Source organism: Anolis sagrei, chromosome 6 (genome assembly GCF_037176765.1).
Source record: "Anolis sagrei isolate rAnoSag1 chromosome 6, rAnoSag1.mat, whole genome shotgun sequence".
NCBI classification, from domain to species: domain Eukaryota; kingdom Metazoa; phylum Chordata; class Lepidosauria; order Squamata; family Dactyloidae; genus Anolis; species Anolis sagrei.
The window spans coordinates 57,526,080-57,546,814 of record NC_090026.1 but is presented as its reverse complement, the minus strand read 5'-3'; the positions used below and the strand labels follow the sequence as shown (position 1 = coordinate 57,546,814).

Genomic DNA, 20,735 nt, shown 5'->3' with positions numbered 1-20,735 from the left:
TTGGCCCATCTCTCTAATCTGTTAAGAACATTTTGAATTCTGCTCCTGTCTTCTGGGGTATTGGCTATCCCTCCAAATTTTGTGTCATCTGCAAACTTGATGATCATGCCTTCTACCTTGAGTTTGGGAATCTAAGTCATTAATAAAGATGTTGAACAGAACCAGGCCCAGGACAGAACCCTGCGACACTCTACTTGTCACTTTTTTCCAGGATGCAGAGGAAGCATTGGTGAGCACCCTCTGGGTTTGTTTGCTAAACCAATTACAGATCCCCCTAACTGTAGTTTTGCCTAGCCCACATTTGACTAGTTTGTTTGCTAGAAGGTCATGCGGGACCTTGTCGAAGGCCTTACTGAAATTCAGATACACTACATCCACGGCATTCCCTGCATCTACCAAGCTTGTAACTCTATTGAAAGAAAAGATCTGATTAGTCTGGCACTTCTTCTACTGGATTAGCCTGCCAGAACTTCTTCTGTTCTCCAAGAATTCTCAAATACAATTGCCAGTGGCTCTGAACTTGTTTCTGCCAGTTCTTTTAATACCTTTGAATGTAATTCATCTGGCTCTGGAGACATGAATTCATTTAGATTAGTCAGATTTTCCCATACAGCCTACTTATCTATTCTTGCTGAATTTCCCTTATTGCATCCTCTGTTCCTTCATTTAAGTACTGTTAACCTTTTGGGTGAAGACTGAGCCACAGAAAGTGTTCTTGCCTTTTCTCTGGCCTCTGTTAAAATTGTACCATTATCTGTCTACACTAACTTAACATTTCCTTGTTATTTCCCCTCCCCCTCCTTTCTTTTTTTTTTTTTTTTTTTTTTTTTTTTTTTTTTGGCTATGGACATAACCAAAAACACGTTTTTGTTGTTTTTAATCTTTCTAGAAAGCCTGAGAATATTCTGTGAATTTCTCTTTGGTAATTTCTCCCTTTTTCAATTCTTGTAGCTGCCTTTTATACAAAAGCTCAATTTTCAATCCCTGGTATCTCCAGTTTAATTTAACTTGGGTAGTAACACTGAAAATGTTTCATTAAAAAGACATTCAGTGCAGAAAGTCATAGTTCAATATCACACAGGCAAAATCACTTGCGCTTAGTCTGCAGAATTTAACATGCATAAGGAACAATCTGGAGACTGGTTTCACTTGGTTCCCTTTGACAGGAATATAATACTCTTGAGCAGTGGTTCTCAAACCTTTCTAACACCGTGACCCCTAAATATGCTTTCACATGTTGTGGTGACCCCCAACCATAAAATTATTTTGTTGCTCCTTTATAACTGTAATTTTGCTACTGTTACGAATCGTAATGTAAATATCTGATATGCAGGATGTGTTTTCATTGTTACAAATTCAAGATAATTAAAGCATCATGATTAATCAGAAAAAATATGTTTGGGGGAGCATGGAAAACAGATGATGGGATTTGCAGTACCTTCAACCGATTCGGCTCTGACATCCACAGACCACTGAGACCTCCACACAGAACTCCCATGTCAAACAAAAAATACTGGAGGGGTTTGGGAGGAACTGACAGTGATTTAGGGGAGATGTAGGGGCCCTCTCTTCACACACTCGCGCGTGCTTTGTCTCTTCTCACACACATAAACATTCTTTCTTTATACCAGGCCTGGGCCAACTTTGGCCCTCCAGGTGTTTTGAACTTCAACTCCCACAATTCCTAACAGCCTCAGGCCCCTTCCTTTTCCCCTCAGCCGCTTAACCATTGCAATATTTTTGAATTTAATTTAAAACCTAAAAAATATGCAAACACAAATTAAAACACAAGTTTTCTCTGCTGCATGTGCTCTCCCTCTCTCTCTTTCTTTCACACACACACACACACACACTCCCTCTACAAATCCAAGCCAAGACTGGATGCAGGCATGTTGGGGGGTGTGTGTGAGGAAGATGTTCCAGTAGCATTCTCTCCAGACATTTTGCCTACATTATTGCCCTGCGCCCTTGCCGGTCGGCGGGACTGCGAGGGACGCGAGGGAGGCCTCGGGCAAGGCAAGGCCTTGCACCAAGGGGCCCTCGCCTGCTCCGCGCCCCTGCCGGCCGGCTGGAGCGCGAGGGATGCAAGGGAGGTCTAGGACAAGGCAAGGCCTTGCAGAAAGGGGCCCTCGTCTGTCCCGCACCCCTGCCGGCCGGCGGAAGCGCGAGGCATGCGAGGGAGGCCTCGATCAAGGCAAGGCCTTGCACCAAGGGGCCCTCACCTGTCCCACGCCCCTGCCGGCTGGCGGGAGCATAAGGGACGTAAGGGAGGCCGCAGGCAAGGCAAGGGCTTGCAGCAAGGGGCCCTTGCCTGCCCCGCGGCCCTGCCAGCCGGCAGGAGCGCAAGGGATGCGAGGGAGGCCTAGGACAAGGCAAGGCCTTGCAGCAAGGGGCCCTCGTCTGCCCCACGCCCCTGCTGCCCGGCGGAAGCACAAGGCACGCGAGGGAGGCCTAGGACAAGGCAAGGCCTTGCAGCAAGGGACCCTTGCCTCCCCCGCGCCCCTGCTGGCTGGCGGGAGTGCGAAGGATGCAAGGGAGGCCTCGGTCAAGGCAAGGCCTTGCACCAAGGGACCCCCGCCTCTCCTGTGCCCCTGCCAGCCGGCGGGAGCACAAGGGAGGCCTCGCGCAGACATTTTCAGGGGCAGGGCCAACCGAGGTGCCTTCGCGACCCCCAGAAAATGGCCCAGTGACCCCCCTGGGGGTCGCGACCCCCAGGTTAGAACCGCTGCTCTTGAGTATTTCCAGTCACTGACACAGCAATAATAGCGGTTTGCCTGGCCAAGAGATATATAGTTCAAAGCAATTATATTCCTTTAAAATACAGTTCCTTGCTGCAGATCATTATTTCTCCATCTAAACTTTGCCTAATCTAGCAAGAAAAAATACATATGGTAAAATGGGCTGACAAAGAAAAAGTTTATTACAAATATTATTGCAATTGTCTTGAACATCTGCAAAAAGAAATTTTGTCACCATGTCACACAGACAACTCCCCATTTTAATCTACACTGCATTTCTGCTGCTTTATGAGTTAAAATTGAAGCAATAATAAATTGTTTCAACAGATCAAAAGTTTACTGAATGTATTGAGACACAGTGCAAATAACCTATAATAGATTTGGAATTAATCAGATCTTAAGGTATTGTTCAACTGCAACTTCCGTCCTTCTTTGCCATGGAAAATATAGGGTTGCTAGGAGTTGCAGTTCAACAACATCAGAGACACTTTCAATTCTGAACGCCTGTGAATGATGTTCACAAGGCATAATGCTAGATACTAGCCAAGATTACTTTTAAAAGTCACTAATCACTAACCAATGGAGAATAGTGTTAACAATAGCTAATAATAGCTGTTGATTAGACAGTATGCCCTCCTCTGCTTATAGTGCTAAATACAGAGGACTAAAAACAACATGAAATGGCTTTGGTTGTCATGCTTGCCTGGAACAATAACAGTTGCTCGCTTTTAGAAACAAAATGCTGGATGTAAAATAGCCTGGCAATTTAGGGCTATGAACCACAGTTCTATACATATAACTTCCTGTTCTCATCCAGAAATATGAAGCTACAATACATGCAGAAGAAAGGTTTACATGTATAATTTGAGGCACAGTTCTTGTAAAATAATTGAGAAAGTACATGCATAATCACGAGTCCCTAGACATAAGCTATGATGAAACAGTTTATTCCAAGCTATTTCTTAAGAGAACAGAAATAAAATTATTTTGTTTGTGTTCATTAAAAATAAAGAATGCCTATTTGTAGTGAATGTAATGAATACAAGCACAGATACAATAAATAAAAATACAGAGTCACTACAGTCTTATGTTTTCTGTTGCATTTCACTTATTCACACCTTTCAAATTTAAATATTTAAATATACACTTACCGATACAAGCATGGACTCTGACTGAGAGTTGGGTCCTTAGGATTATACTGTGTTTTTTGCTTCTGCTTCAGGGAAAAGGGAAAGAAAAAAAATGCAGCTAGCATACCACATACTAGTTAAAGCAAAAGTTCACAAATGAACAACTGAATCTCAGCAATTATGAAGCATTTTCCACAAAAAATATGCACAAATCTGCAATGGTTCTTCATTTCTAACTAGCAAGACTTAAATAGTTATGCAATTTTATGTATTTGCCTTTCAGGAGCCCCCGGTAGCGCAATGGGTTAATCCCTTGTGCCAGCAGGACTGCTAACCAAAAGGTCGGCGGTTCGAATCTGGCAAGTGGGGTGAGCTCCCATCTGTCAGCTCCAGCTTCTCATGTGGGGACATGAGAGAAACCTCCAAGAGGATGGTAAAACATCTGGGCATCCCCTGGGCAAAGTCCTTGCAGAAAGCCAGTTCTTTTACACCAGAAATGACTTGCAGTTTCTCAAGTTGCTCCTGACATTAAAAAAAAAAGTGGCTCAAGTGGTTTGCATCAGAAACAACGGATGGTAGCACAATCCTGTGGGGACCAGAATATGCTACTTTGGGGATTCTGAAGGGTGGGGCTGGGGGGGTAAAGATGGACTTCCTTCAATCTGAGGTGACAGCCCCATCCAACACATGATTGGTTAAAAATAAAAGGCATCCATGAACGAAAGGGTGGACAAATGTCTTGCTGTTCACCAGTACAACCATATGATTACAAATAATGTGGGGGGGGAGGGGAATGAAAATGCTGAAAGCAGGACATAAGGCTACGTTTGTGAGCATTAGCTGTGAAGTGCTTCACAAGGTCTCACTCATTATAAAAGCTGTTCTGAGGTTCAGGAAATAATTTACCCCCCTCCCCCCCCCCCCACACACACACTTTGTAGCCACTAAGGCCCCTTCTACACTGCCATATAATCCAGATTATCAAAGGAGATAATCCGCATTATCTACTTGGAACTTGATTATATGAGTCTGCACTGACGTATAACACAGATCAAAGTAGATAATCTGAATTTTATATCAAAGTGTAGAAGGGGCCTTATCGTCTGATTGAAGAGTACCAGAAGACTGTAGCATACAAGTCACATACAAGATTCTGTGGGTTCGTTGTTAATTAAATTTCTATGTAAATGGGAATGTGCAGAGAAGACTGTCAACAGCTGCAGATTGACTGAAGGCATCAGTAGAGGAACTATACGGCTCCCTCCTGGAGCCCGAGGTCTCGCTGCGAATATCTCTCAAGCTACTGTGATTTGCACCTGGCACTTTTTCCTATGCCCCCTACCTAATGTCAATTATACTGCCAATCTGCCGATTTCTTGCCAATAAAAATTGTACTGTGTAGGAATACCTCTGTAGTCTAATCCCCCATTGCATTGTTGTGAAAGATGACTCGTTAGCACTCCAGCACTTTAATTAACGGGGAGAGTTCTGTTAGTTACTAATATCAATGGTGCTATTGTGCGGTCACTTTAATTTTGCATTTGCACTTTACATCGTGTATTATATAATCACTCCCAACAATGGTCGAATGGCCGGGGAAAATTGGAGATGGTTTTATAAGGCGGAGGAATTGAACTACAATAATGGCAGAAATGATGGTTTAACAACCGCCCGGGCTATTGACATATCATATAACAGTGCACTAGTGAACTTCCAGGATGTGGAGAACGACAGGGGGGGAGGGGGGGAGTTCCGATGCTTGGGGGGCCCCCATCGAGATGATGATGGGGAGGGGGCGATACGGGAAAGGGAGAGTTAAAAAACCAATTCGGCCAATTCGTGAGCAAACCTTAAGAAAAATTCCAAAATGTCCTCCCGACATGGTAAACTTGGGTTCCAAGGTAGACGGTCCCCCCGGATTAAAGGTGGTGTTGTTGAACGCCAGGTCTGTCAATGGTAAAACATCAACCATTCAGGATTTAATCCTGGATGAAAAGGCAGACCTGGCGTGCATCACGGAGACCTGGTTGGACGAGGCTGGAGGGGTTAATCTCACCCAGCTTTGCCCACCAGGTTATACTGTGGAACACCAACCGAGATCCGGGGGGCGGGGAGGCGGAGTTGCAATAGTCTATAAAGAGTCCATCTCCTTAGTCAGGGGCCCAGCCTTACAGTCGACCTTGTTTGAATGTGTCCACCTGAGGACTTGGCCACGGTAGTACACGCTTTGGTTACATCCCGCTTAGATTACTACAACGCTCTCTACGTGGGGTTGCCTCTGAAGACTGCCCGGAAGCTGCAGCAAGTACAACGCGCGGCAGCCAGATTACTAACGGGTGCTGGGTACAGGAAGCACACCACTCCGCTGTTACACCAGCTCCACTGGCTGCCGATTAGCTTCTGAGCACAATTCAAAGTGCTGGTGTTAACCTATAAAGCCCTAAACGACTCCGGCCCTGTTTACCTCTCCGAACGTATTCTCCCCTATGAACCATCAAGACCACTAAGATGGTCTGGAGGGGCCCTGCTCTCGGTCCCACCGCCTGCACAAGCACGGCTGGTGGGGACGAGGAACAGGGCCTTCTCGATGGTAGCCCCTCGACTTTGGAACTCCCTGCCATTAGAGATCAGAACTGCCCCCTTCCTCATGACGTTCAGGAAACTAACAAAGACCTGGTTGTGGAACACGGCATTTGACAACTGATTTAATTCTTTGCCCACATGAAAGGAGGATGATGAATGGTATTGTGATGGTGTTGGACAATTTGGCTCTTTTAACTGTGATTATAATGTTTTAATGTGTATGGTGCTGATATTTTAATCGTGTTATGAAGTGGCATTGTGTTGTTATTGTATATTCTTTGTATGTTAACACATGTTGTGAACCGGTCCGAATCCCTCTTTAAAGGTGAGAGGGTCGGTATATAAAACCTCAAAATAAATAAATAAATAAAAACATTCACTGTACAACATAAAAATATCATATGTGGTCACCAGATTTAAAAGATTGAAGATTCAAGAAATAATTGTAGTAGATTTTCCCATAAAGTATCAGAAAAAAATGGATCAAAAATTAAATTTGAAGTGCAATATACCTTTTTTAAGAAGAAAAAACCCTCATTCTTTCTTACTATTGGACACTTAAAAAGTTCCCAAGTTATGCCATATTTGCAAAATTGGTTCTAGTAATCTGGAATCTTCTGTAATGTATAGAAGACAGTATAACACCTGGCCATCATTTTAATGCTATTACCTCAAGTTAGACTAACTGTAAGCATCATTTCTAAGCCTTTAGCTCAGGAGTTCTTAAACTGTCCTCCAAGGAGCCCTTGGGGCTCTGCAGGTGATAGTGAGGGGCTCCACAGAGCCATGCTGCTTCCTGCCTCCTCCTTTTTCCTCCTCCTGAGAAATGAAGAGAAATTTAAACTCAGGGGGTGCTTTGATTGTGTTTTTCCTGCATGGCAGATGGGGGGTGGAATGGATGGCCTCTGGGATTTCTGCTCTTGTTATTACTATTACAAAGGCTGGATGGCCAAGTGTTGGGGGTGCTTTGTATTTTTCCTGCATGGTAGAAGGGGGTTGGACTCGTTAAGTTTATGTTGGTTAAAACTGTTTTTCATTTTAAATATTGTATTGTTCTTTTTTTCTTTTTATCTTGCATTGTGTGAATTAGTTCACACAAACACTCTTCATCCATCTGTCACACACACACACATACATACACAGACACACATACATACATTTCGTGGGGTTCTACGAGAAACTTTTGCTTTAAAGAGCTCAGTGGCTGAAAAAGTTTGAGAATCCCTGTTTCAGCCTATACATTCCTTTTACTAGATCTTCAGTCTCCATATTCTGTAGTAAATGTATGCTTTTCAATGGAAAAAAATACATACCCAGAATCCTCCTGGAAACCTTCCAATTCATCCTTTTGCTCAGCTAGTGTAGACTCTAAATCCAAGTAGGTGCCATTGTGAGACAGTTGCAGAGCACAGTCATCAAGCTGAAAGACAAAGAACCCCAAAACACTATAGATCACTGTTGAAAGACCATCTAATAAGATTCTTACTGGAAAACAAAGGTAAAAGCCAAACCGTTGCAGATCCCTGGACCAATTTCAATTTTCTACTATTCCTAGTAGATTTCTAGTAATATTAATTACTAGCAATATACTAGCTTTTCAACTTTCCATACAAATGTAAATAAACTGCCATTTACTCCTTTGGTCAAAATATAACAAGATACCAAAGCATAATATCATGGCAGCTGTAACAGATTAACCTGCCTTACAAGGTTGGTGTACAGGTAGCAACAGGTCCGGCTTGGAAAAGCTAAGGAGAGCAGTGGGGAGGAGTGATCAAACAGCTTCATAGCTGGTGCAGTCTGACTGGTTGATGAAATTGGAGGGAGTTTCTTAGCAACCAGAGATGGCCAGAGCCAAAGGAAAAGAAAGAGCTATGCAGCCAGAGATTTGGCAGTTAAGAGTTGGAGTCTGGAGTTTGAAGAGGGAGTTAGTTTTGGAGCTTGGAAGGGGAAAGAAGGAAGAGTTTTGGGTTATTTAGAAAGATACCTCTTTAGGGAGAAGGATTAAGAAATAGAGTGAACCTCTATAGTTTTAGAGTGCTGGCGCTGAAGCCTCACAGAAAGAGTATTCAAAAGGTTTAAAACAACCTGTTTGTATTCCTGTGTGTGGAATATTGTTTGCAAGAAACTCATGATATAAAACCATTGTCTGTATAAATCCTGACAGTTTATCGAAACCATTACCGCATCTTTACTGTTCCAAGAACAAAATAAACATCATTTTCTTGTTTTTATTTCACCTGAAGAGTTTGTGAGTCTTCTTGATCCTCCTAGCAAGAAGATGGCCTATGAATCAATAAATGGTGGCAGCAAAAGAAACGTTTAATAATAAATGGTGGCAGCAAAGCAATATATAACATCGTAATCATTACACACACACACACACACACAGAGTTGTAGCATCCCACTGTCCTGTCTTGTGTGTGCCCTGTCCTTCGGCCTCATCGCCGCTGGTATCCATCTGCAGCAGCCATAACAACAAATATTCGAAATAAATAAATAAATAAGGTACTCAGGTCTTTTTCATCTGAACCCTGTTCCTCAGTCTGTAGTAACAATAAATGACCTGTATACTTAACTGGTTACACACAAACAATTCTCTGTGGTTCCGGGCCAGGCGAATCAGAAGTAGGCTTGTGCATTTCGGTTGAACCTTTATTCATTTCTGCTGGCTGGATATGGCTAGACCCCCATATTTATTTATTTACTATATCTGTATACCGCCATTCTGAGCCCAAGGGCGACTCAGGGCGGTTTACTAAACAGCACAATTCGATGCCCACAATAACTTTAAAAAGGTAAAACATTTAACATAAATAAAATTCAGTAAATAATAAAACCAATAAAAACATAGATCCTCCATGTCTCATTACCAAAATCATTATCCAATTGTCCAGTCATTCCGAGATCAGGGTTTGTCAGCAACACCGCATTTGAGAAAGCCTGCTCAAAAAGCCAGGTTTTAACTTTTTTGCGAAACGTCAAGGGGGTGGGGGCCAATCTAATGTCATACTCCTCTAAATTCATACTCATCTCTTTTTTTTTCTATTGAGGAGGAATAAAATTCTTTCCCCAAGTTTTTCTGAGTCAAATAAGCTACATGTTTTTGTGAAATGCCGGTCTCCTGTAGCACCACTATGTCGCTTTTGTCCTAATTTGCTTGATTACTTTGTTTCTTTTATGCAGTGAATGTAGTCCAGTAATGCTATTTGAATAGCACTTTTTCCATATTATTATTTTTCTGTGTCTTCCTGTAAAGTGTTCCAATCTGTCGGACTCAATGCAATATCTGGTCTTTTTTTTCATGTCAGGAGCAACTTGAGAAATTGCAAGTGGCTTCTGGTGTGAGAGAATTGGCTATCTGCAAGGACATTGCCCAGGGGATTACCAGATGTTTTGATGTTTTACCATCCTTGTGGGAGGCTTCTCTCGTGTACCAGCATGGGGAGCTGGAACTGATAGAGGGAGCTCATCCACGCTCTCCCGAGATTCGAACCTCTGACCTCTTCAGTCCTGCTGGCACAAGGGTTTAACCTTATGTGGTGAAACAGTTCTTAATCTTTTACTTTCTCTGTGGTCTGTTTTTCATTTGGATCTGTAGTTTTAGGATGTTCAGAGTCTTTCTTCAGTTTTCTGCAGAATTAATTTGCCTTTTCTTCTGATGTATCCAGAATCTTTCTTCTTTATAAGTTACCATTATCCCTTCTATTCACTCCCATATAAATCGAATTAGGCATTTCTTTAATTCCTCTGTTAAGAACATATATTTCCTTATTTTTCTCAATACTGAAATAGGGAATTCCTTTAGGATAACTATTTTTTCCTTTGTATTGGATTGGGTTTTTGCTGTTACATGTCAAAACCTCGTCGCTAATTCTTTGTCTTGAGAATTATGAAAAATTATGTATCTAAAAACTTTGTTCCTTCTTGCAAAATCTGTGGTAAGTCTGTAAGTTCGATCAATAATTCCCTCCATCTCCTCCTTTGAACACTGATGATGCTTTCTTTGGCTTCCTCCTGGATGTTTCTAAATCTCAAGTAAAATTCCAGTTCTCTTTGTTTCATTCTTTCTTGTCTAGATTCTAATTTAGCATTCATTGTTTCCAAATTATCTATCTTTGCTTGCAATTTATCTTGCATTTTCTCCAATTTCTGATTGTCTGATTGTATTTCTTTAATGTCCTGTTAGACCACATTCAAATCCTATTTCACTGCCCCTAATTCTTCAGTTAAGTTTTTTTCCCCCCATGCTCAGTATCTGGTCTTGAAAGATTTTCTGGTCTTCTGTCATTTTCTGTAATTCACTCATCACACCCTTCAAACTTACATCCTCAATAATGAACTTCTCCTTTGGAGTAATTTCTTTTCCTCTTTTTGCAGACTTACTTTTGGGGTTGCCATTTCCGTTTCATTTATTCCTGCCTTTTATATATTTTGTTCTTTCCCTTTCTCCTTTTCCTTGTCTTAGATTTTCTTTTGTTGAGTTCCCAAACTTTCCCTTCTTTTTGCTTCAGTTGTGTATTTTTATGAGTTGCTCTTTTTTCTAATCTTCTTATTTCAGTAATTCTCTTGTTGCCTCCTCTGTTCTTGTCTCGTTAGTATTTTTCCTTGTCCCTCTGCCTCTTTTCCCGATCTCCTGGTTCTCCTCTTCCTTCTTCTTTCTTCCGTCTTTTCCTCCATCACGACTGGATTCTTACTTCTCCGTTCCGCTATTCCATCCTTTCTCCGCTCTCCTTCGCTGGTGCCGACATCTGTTTCTTTTGCATAATTGTAGTCTTTTCTCTGTCTTCCTTTTCTTGCCTGTCCCTCTAAATTCCTCCTCGCCCCTCTCACTGCTTGTTTCCTTGTTTCCATCTTCGGTGTACCTCTTTCCCTTTTGGCTTCTCCCTCTGCTCTCGTCTCCTTGTCTTTCCTCTCTGTCATGTCACTTTGTGTTTTCCAGTGCACTCTGTTAAATACTTCGTGTGTTTATTCCTGTCTTGGTTCTTCCTGCCTCTCTAGGGTTTCTGTTTGTCTCTACAGTTCCACTCCCGTGTCTATTTCTTACTTGTTCTCTTCTCTCTTTCCTTCTGCTGGTTTTCTTCCAGCTCTCTGGCTTTCTTTACTCTATGGTTATTTTTGTTTAAAGATATGATGGGGTATAGACGCAACAATACATTATCAAGGTCAGTTAATTTTTTCTTATTTCAAATATGGCAATTGTTTATTTTCTTATCTTTTTCCCGGATTGGTTTTCTCTTTATTCCCCCGGCTGTTCCCCATAGGGATTTGTCTTTTGTTTTCTTTTTGTTTGCTTGAGTTAATATTAATAATAACTAGGCCTGGGTAACAACGGAAAAATTTGTTTCTAAAATCGATTCGTTTTTTGGGGGTTTTTGCGTTTCGATTTTTAAAAGAATTCCGAAATTTTTCTTTTAAAAAGTTCGATATTTACGAAATTTCGTAAATGTTAAAAAAATTACGAAACATTTACGAAACAAATACGAAACAATAACGAATCGATTCGTTAATGGCGGACGCGACCGCGCAATACGCTAAAAAACCTCCAAATGGGACAGGGGGAACTTCTGAAGTTTCCCTCTCCCTCTGTTGTTGACTGTTGGTGTGATATTATAATTTTTTTTCACTAATTAAACAAAAAACAACTATAAAACTTGCCCCAGACATGCGGAAATAATAACAAAACGACCTCAAACCGATAACGAAACGAATACATAACAAATCCGAAGCATTTACGAAACGAATTTAAAAATTCGTTTCGTTTTTAAGCTGCTCCAGAATGGTTCGTTATCGCTTCGTTATAAAAAAAATAACGAATTTTTAACGAATTACGAATTAACGAAACGAAACCGCCCAGCCCTAATAATAACTATTATCTTTCAGGTTTGTTTTCTGAAGGAGAGCAAATGAGGAGAAAAAGAAGCTAAAGGGTGACTTTCTCAAACCCCCAAACATGCATACACACCCCACCCACATGTTCCCAACTCCCAGTCAATCCCACTAAATTAAAAGAATCAAGAAATAAAGGAAAATTAAAAGGATTCAAGAGAGAGGCCAAGCCAAAAAAATAAACTGAAGCCAGGATGCAACACTGATACCAAATAGGGGAGGAGTCATGACTGGCTGCCACGTGGTCCTGTTATGGACGGGAAAGTGTGACAACGGGGCCCTTGCTGTTACAGTCACCCAGTAGAGCTGAAGAAGCCAGCTTTGCCAAAGTAAAACGGCTAAAACAGATCCATGCAGAAGTCTAACCAGCAGTACTGGTAGAAAACCATGCTGAATGCAAGCCCTAACTGGAGACCTGTCATGTGTTCTGCAGTTGATGGTGGTTGGTGATGGAAGGGTTAATGTGAGTATTAGTTCTAGAGGGTTTGGTAATCTGTAAGTGGGAGTTCATGGGTGAAAGCAATTAGGAGTGGAGATGTGCAGGAGATGGGTTGCAGCTGGGTGTTACTGGATTCAAGGAGCTAACCTTGAGACTGATTTTTGGGAGAAAAGTATCTGTTGTATTTTGGTGGTGGATGCTGATGGTTTTTCCCCCAGGTCTGTTGGATTTTGTTTATTGAACTTTCAGCATTTGACCACTGGACTGGACCCTTTTGACTACAGAGTTGTTTTTGCTATCAGTTTTTGTTTATTCTGTGGCTGGGTGCTATCTTTGTTTTATGTTTTGGTCTATTAAAACAGCCAGCAAGTAAGTGCTGTTTTAATTAAACTCTTTGATAAAACTGGGAGTTTGGATAATCTCTACCTAAATAAGGTAGAGCCCTGGCAACGTGACAAGACTCCCAAAACAGGTGTATCTTGATCCAGACTAGATGGAATTCTTGACACCCAAACCTCTGAGGAGTCCCAAATAAAATCTCTCAGTGTGTACTATTTTCACCCTTATTCTCTTCTCCACATTGACACCATGGCCTCCCACTGTTCACTGTCCCCCAAGTCCCAACCAGGTCCTTTTTTGCTCTCATTTATTTTGTTTTTGGATATATTGTGAACAACACTGCAATCCCTTCCAACATCTAGATGCCCGGCATGTGACCATATAAGCACAGGTAAATTTAGAAAATAAAATGATGCATTTTTAAAATGCTGATAAAAACTGTGAAATACTTCACCCAGCGGGGGTATGTCAAGGCAAGACAAAAGCTGCCAAGTCCAATATCAGTGTAATTAATGTAATTTAGTAGAGTTCTCTAAATTCCACTCAAAACAGACACTGCTACAGCTGAACTGATTTTAACCGAAGGCAAGCAGGCAGCTCCCAGGGGTTTATACTCCTACCCTCTGATTTCCACCAGCCTCTCAGAAGCCTCCTTGAGTCCTTGCATCCCTGATTGCCCAGAACTGAAGAGGCAGAAAACTACACCAAACTGAGCTCTCATAGAATGACAAAAACCTCTTAAAACATACCCAATCTCCTCTGAAAATGAATGAATGACAGAAAGAAATGTTTTTGTTTATTCATGCAAGGCTTATCTGACCTGGTTGTTTTATTTCTTGTGTGCTTGTCTTTAGTTCTGAATAAATAGTCTGCTGAAACATGTTCAAGTTGCTCTTCTTCTGTTTTTGGTGCAGGAAACTATCCCTGTTATTTCCATGTTATTTCTACCTCTGCTACCAAAATTTCTGTTAAAGACATAACACCTGCGAACACATCTATTACCTGAGTATAGTAGTATAGCACACAACTGAAGCTGAGAACCTCACTAAAAGTAAAATTAAAGGACAAAAGATTTTTGTTTGCAAATAGTAGAAATGTAAACTCTTTATTTTCCATAGTCTATCTGACTACACTGTGGGCTGAGATCTTTTTCTGGAAACTTAAAAATTTAGCAACCACATTCTTTTTTTTTTTTTTACTTAGGTAAACTAGACAAGTGAAAAAGGTATATTGTTTTGTTATAATATGTATATTTATGCTTTTTTTTTTCTTGTTGTGGGCACCGTGCTATGCCAGTTGTTAGCCGCCCCGAGTCTCTCTGCGATATGAAGCTAGAGTCATCCAATACAAACAAAATCAACTCTTCCAATCTGATCAGAGGCAGTTCTACCAGAGTCTGAATCAGCAGGTGGCTGTGAAAAATGAAAAACCAGGAAAAACAGTTATAAATGAATTCTGGAAAGATCTATGGGAAACAAAAAATGGTTACAACAAAGCTGAGTGCATAAAAGACTTTGAAAATAAATTTTCAGAGAACAAAATAGGAACCTTGGAAATAACTACAGAATGATCACTGAAAGAGTGAAGAAAGTCAAGAACTGGACATCACCTGGCAATGATCAACTGCATGGATTTTGTCTTACATATCTGATTAGCCTGCACTCAAAAATGGCCAAACAATTCAATGAGATGCTGCAAACCGGAAACATCAGCAAATGGATAACAACTAGGAAGACATATTTGATACAGAAAGATCCAGAAAACGGATAATACCAGGAAACCACAGGCCAATAACCTGTCTATCTACAATGACCAAACTGCTGAGAGGCATAATAGCTGATCAAATCCAGGATTACTTGGAGGCAAATAACATCTTGCCAGTAGAACAAAAAGGCAACAAAAGAAGAAGCAGGGGCACAAAAGATCAGCTCCTGATCGACAAAATGATATTGGAAAATGGCAAAAGCCGCAAAATAAACCTCTATACAACTTGGATTGATTACAAAAAAGCATTTGACTCATTGCCACATTGTTGGATCATCAAATGTCTAGATGTCATGGGGGGTTGTGAAAATATTAGAAAGTTCACTGAAAATGCAATGAAACAATGGAAAACTGAGTTGCTTGTGGGCAATGAAGGCTATGGAATTGTTAACATCAAAAGAGGAATTTTCCAGGGCAACTCGTTGCAAGTTTGGCTCGGAGTTTCGGCCAGGACTGCTACCAATATGCAGACGATACCCAACTCCTTCTGTGTCTGGAGCCTGGAGCAACGTCAATTCCAGACAATTTCACCCTATGTCTGGAAGCTCTGTCAAACTGGCTACGTGCTAGCAGACTGAAGGTGAACCCGGCGAAGACTGAGATTCTCTGGCATGGCCGCCTGGCAGGTCTGACTCCTCCATTACCCACCTTCGATGGTGCCGCCCTATCTCCATCGACCACTGTTAAGAGCTTAGGTGTCATCCTGGATTCACAGCTGACAATGGAAGCTCAGGTCGCTGCTGCCACTTCTGAATAGTCATGGTCTAAATCAGCAGTTCTCAACTTGGGGGTCGCGACCCCCAGAGGGGTTGCCGGGCCATTTTGGAGAGGTCGTGGCTCCATGTCCATTGGCCCTGCCCCTCCACCCGGCTGCGCAGTGCTGCCTCTGTTTACTGTTTTTTGCTGTGGTTTTTTTTGTTTTTTTCTTCTTTTTTTATTTTTGAGGTTTGTTTTTAAATCTTTTTCTTTTTCTTTTTTGAACATGGGGGGGGGTTGCTTTCTATCTTTTCCTACTGTTCTATCTTCTTTTAAATATTCACCCTCTTTCGTTGTAATTTTCTAATATTTCAATAAAAAATTACTTATATAAAAAAAGAGGCAAAATGTGAGGCCAGACCATGCAGTGCTGCCTTGCTCGCCTGGCTTCAAATCAAATCAAATCATTTATTTCTGTCACTGACCAGCACAGGAAATAGTCACATTTTCATACTGTACAGAAGTGTTTATAATAATATGCTTATAACTGTATTTATGTTTGCATTGGTTGCCCTAAGGCTGGAGCGGCCTAGCTGTGAGAAATGTGTTACCATGGAAACGAGGCAGAAGAGGAGGTGGGAGGAGCTTAGAGAGGAAAGGTTTTTTAAAAAGTGACAATTAGAGTCAGTCAGGGGAGAGACTCTGAGAGAGAAGGAGAGTCAGTTTTTAGACTCTGAGGAGTGAAGAAGTGAAGAGTCAGGTTTTAGTGTTCGTGAATAGTAGAGATTTCTTCAGCTAGGAAGCTGAAGGGGAAAACCTTGTTAGTTGCTTTAGTTAGAAAGAACTAACAGAGGCTTGTTAGGATCGCTAGTCGGAGGAAGACTGGAGATCTGTGATTTGATCAAGTATAGATCAAACAGAAAGACTATTCATTGCAGGGAACACTGGTTAATAAAGCGCTTCACCACAGCAAGAGTTCATAAGTTGTAACATCGAAAGTCTGAATTGTATCGCAACCAAGTTACATGTAACCATCAAGTATTTGCCAAGCTTAACATCTTCATACTGCAACCATATGCTTTGTTTAAAAATAAACTTGTTCTCTTTGGTTTTTAAAACTGCCTCATCTCCATTAATTTTACGTTCTGTGCACCCACTCTACCAAAATTACCTCACAACACAAACAGAGCCTTTAATACCAGAGCCTTTTACAAATCAGTGGTTCCTCTCTCCTAAACCTAGGCGCTTCCTCACTAGTTGGTAGTGTCTCTCTACAATTGGGTGGCAGCTTCATTACCAGTGGCGGAGGTTCTTTACACATACAAACTTGGTATGTTTGGTACATTAAAAATATAAATATAACTACTGAAGCACAATATGGGTGAGGGAGCAGAAGGGAAGGGGAAACAGGGTAAAAACACACAATGCCCAGATCCATCACCAAATTTTAGATTCAGAGAAGAAGATTACAGGACACACAGTTAACTTTTGGGACTAGTCATTCCCTGACGGATTTTGTATGCTGCTGCACAGAACTTTGCAACATTGTAGGTTGTAGCTGAATTATTATCTGCAAGTAGCATGGAGGTATAAAATTATCCTGAATGGCCTGGGTGCTTGTATAACAGAGGTAAAATAAGCCTGACATGGAGATCCCTGTAGAACGGGCACAATTACTATGATAACCATTCACTAGCGTCTCGTCACTAAAAACATGATCCAGATTCGTCATCTATTGTTCCATTCCTATGTCATTACCACTCTTTGCACTAATTATTCGAACACCTGTGCAAATAACCAGGTCTTTACTTTTTTGCGGAAAACCATTAGAGATGGTGCTAATCTAATATCTGTGAGAAGGGTTCCCTTCTAACTGTCTGAGTCTTATAATAATAATGTATAATAATAATAATAATAATAATAATAATAATAATAAATCATTATAATACATATAATATCCTGGAGTGACTTCAGGTGCAAGAAAACCTTTCTGGTATTTTCTGTTGGTCATGGGAGTTTTGTGTGCTAAGTTTCGTTCAATTCCATCGTTGGTAGAGTTGACTGCTCTTTGATTGTAAGTGAACTATAAATTCCAGCAACTACAACTCCCAAATGTCAAGGTCTGTTTTCCCCAAACTCCACCAGTGTTCACATTTGGGCATAGTGAGTGTTTGTGCCAAGTTTGGTCCAGATCCATGCACATTTGCTCTCCGGATATAGGTGAACTATATCTCTACTAAATCACTGCCAAACCCCTCCAGTATTTTTTTTGTTGGTTATAGGGTTTCTGTGTGCCAAGTTTGGTCCAGGTCTTTCATTCGTGGGGGGTCTCAGTGGTCTGTGGAAGTCAGAGCTGAATCTGTTGAATGTACTGCAAAGCCCATCATCAATTGTCCATACTCCCCCAAACATATTGTTTTGGTGATTAATCTCTATGCTTTAATTATGTTCAATTTGTAATAATGAAATTACATTCTGAATATCAGATATTTACATAACAATTCATAACAGTAGCAAAATTACAGTTATGAAGTAGCAACAAAAATAATTTTATGGTGGGGGGGGGGGTCACCACAATGTGAGGAACTGTATTTAGGGGTCACGGCATTAGAAAGGTTGAGAACCACTGGTCTAGATCATATAAGATCTCTCTATAAGATCTCTCTAACATTCATTTGCTTAAGATAACTTGCTTGACTGCATGAGACTCGACTAAAACATGTGCCTACACATTTCTTTTGGTCCCCTGTGGTCACTTAGAATAGCCATTTATATGCTAATAGGCTTAGCTGCCTCTCTGCCTGTTTCCTTCAACTGTTGTATACTTTAGTGAATGCACAGATAATATCACAACAATTTCCATAGCAACAGAGAGCAAGCATAGAAACATGGGTTTTAGAAAAATGACCTCAATGACCTAAAGTTACATCCACAAAACCACTGAGTATCAACACAATCCATATGAAACAGGGATATTTTTATGTTCAACATAAAACTTCAGTTGCCAAACCCAAACTTGAAATGCTGTTTCAGAACATGAGAGAGGCAATGCTGGCAAAAATTCTGTCTGGCATATTCCCCAGTTCTTGAATTATGTGGATTCAAGACAAGATGTAAGAGAGAGGAGAGGAGAAGGTTTCATACATTTCTATTTAAATCCTTTACGTCCTGAAAAGAAAAGTCAATGATGGTTAATATAAGCACTGTAAAATAAAATTTGCATTAGTAGAACAGTAAAAGACACCTCCCCCCTTTTCCCGATGCAGGGTGTCTAGCCATTTGACAAACACTGTATTTCTTTGATTCTCAGATGCTACCAATTGTAGGGCCCACGCTAATTTGAGTTCCACCAAGACAAAAAAATACATAAGACACACATCCCTCTTTCTCACTCCAACCTCAGGCTTCCCCACTTTGCTTTCAGGAATTTGTCCACAAGTAGAGATTTGATCAGTAGCTTTGATATGAGTCTGACAAAGATGCTTCTTCATTATCATTCAACTGGGTCTGGTTAAGTGAGCATCAAAGAAGATACAAGTTGCTCTTACAAGAAGCAGGAATGATTTAGGTTGTATTCCTTCATTTATACTCAACCTTGCTGTAAAACATGGAATTCAACCCCATAAAGGGTACCTCGAGTTTTTCTCACCGTTCTCACAATAAACCTTTGAAATATCTTCCAAAGTCACAGAAGAATGATTGTGAACATGGTTTCATCAATTCCAGCCTTTAGAATTTAAAACTTTGATTTTAAGAGATGTTTCAAAGATGCAAAGCATCAGCATAGCCACAGAATAATTTACCATATTTAATTGCTGTCGAGGAAAAAATAATTAGTATGTTCCCTTAAATGCCAATTTTAAAGGAAATACACTTTTTAAAAAGGAAATACAGAGTGTCTACTGTATATACTCATGCACAAGTCAAACCCATCTATAAATCAAGAGGAGGTTTAGGGGCCAAATGTTTAAATGACCAGTGGATAAGTTGAGGGTCATTCTGTAAAGAGGGGGAAATAGCAATGCCACCACAAGGTGGCATTGCCACCTCCTGAACTGCAGCTCCAATGTGGCCGAAGAGGTTCTCTCACAAATCCCGCAACAACAAACCAGGGATGAGCTTGCAGCACTGCCTAGTTTGAAAGAAGTCAGCAATGCCATCAGCCAACAAAAAAATAAAAAAGCCAGCTGACCTGATGGGATCCCTGCTGAAATCTTTAAAGAGGGAGGACCTGAGCTGACACAACAACTCCACTAGCTCATAGAAAAAGTGTGGGTGACACCAGCAGATTTCAAGGATGCCACCATCATCACCCTCTTCAAAAAAGGGGAAAGAACAGACTGCGGAAACTATCATAGAATCACAGAAACATAGAATCAAAGAGTTGGAAGAGACCTCATGGGCCATCCAGTCCAACCCCCTGCCAAGAAGCAGGAATATTGCATTCAAACCACCCCTGACAGATGGCCATCCAGCCTCTGTTTAAAAGCTTCCAAAAAGGAGGCTCCACTTAAAAAACAAACCACGTCATCTGCATATGCTTTCCCTTTAAATTCATACCCTTTTACCTTAACTCCTTTGAGAAGCACGCATAATTTATTGGAGAATATCAATAAATTTAGCACTGTGTCCGGTTTTAAAATTAATAAAGAGAAATCAGTATTTCTAACTAAGAACTTATCTACAAGCAATATTGCTGAATTGGAGAAACTAATTAATTGTAAGGTAGTGTCAAAAGCTGACCTTTTCCCTACAGGTGTTGGCTATTTGTTTGATTCTTCTTTGGTGATTTCTCCCTTTTTCCACTTCTTGTGCATGTCTCTTTTGTGTTTTAGCACAGTTTGAAGTTCTTTGGACATCCATTCTGGCTTCTTTGCACTTGTCCTATTTTTTCTCTTTGTTGGCACGGTTTGTAATTGTGCCTTGAGTATTTCATTCTTGAGAAATTCCCATCCATCCATAACTCCCTTATCTTTTAGTATCTGTGTCCATGGAATGCTGCTCAGTGTTTCCTTCATTTTTTGGAAATCAGCTCTCCTAAAGTCCAAAATGCGGGTTTGACTGTCTTAGTTTCGGCCTTCCTTTGTACCTCAAATTGCAGGAGCACATGGTCACTTGCCCCTAAGCATCCGACCACTTCCATCCAACCGCATCGAT

The 20,735-nt window shown here is 40.9% G+C and overlaps 1 protein-coding gene across 10 annotated transcripts in view; it reads right to left on the bottom strand.

Moving 5' to 3' along the window:
• Positions 1–20,735, bottom strand: part of FHOD3 (formin homology 2 domain containing 3) — a 496,353-nt gene that overhangs the window by 425,927 nt on the left and 49,691 nt on the right. For 9 of the 10 annotated variants that reach the window (XM_060781410.2, XM_060781412.2, XM_060781413.2 and 6 more), the window contains exons 2-3: positions 7,765–7,871; positions 3,890–3,954 (exon numbers count right to left, since the gene is read on the bottom strand). In XM_060781410.2, coding sequence (XP_060637393.2) covers positions 3,890–3,954; positions 7,765–7,871 — 172 coding nt within the window. The remainder of the gene's footprint in view (positions 1–3,889; positions 3,955–7,764; positions 7,872–20,735) is intronic. The other variant, XM_060781411.2, reaches the window with a different exon arrangement.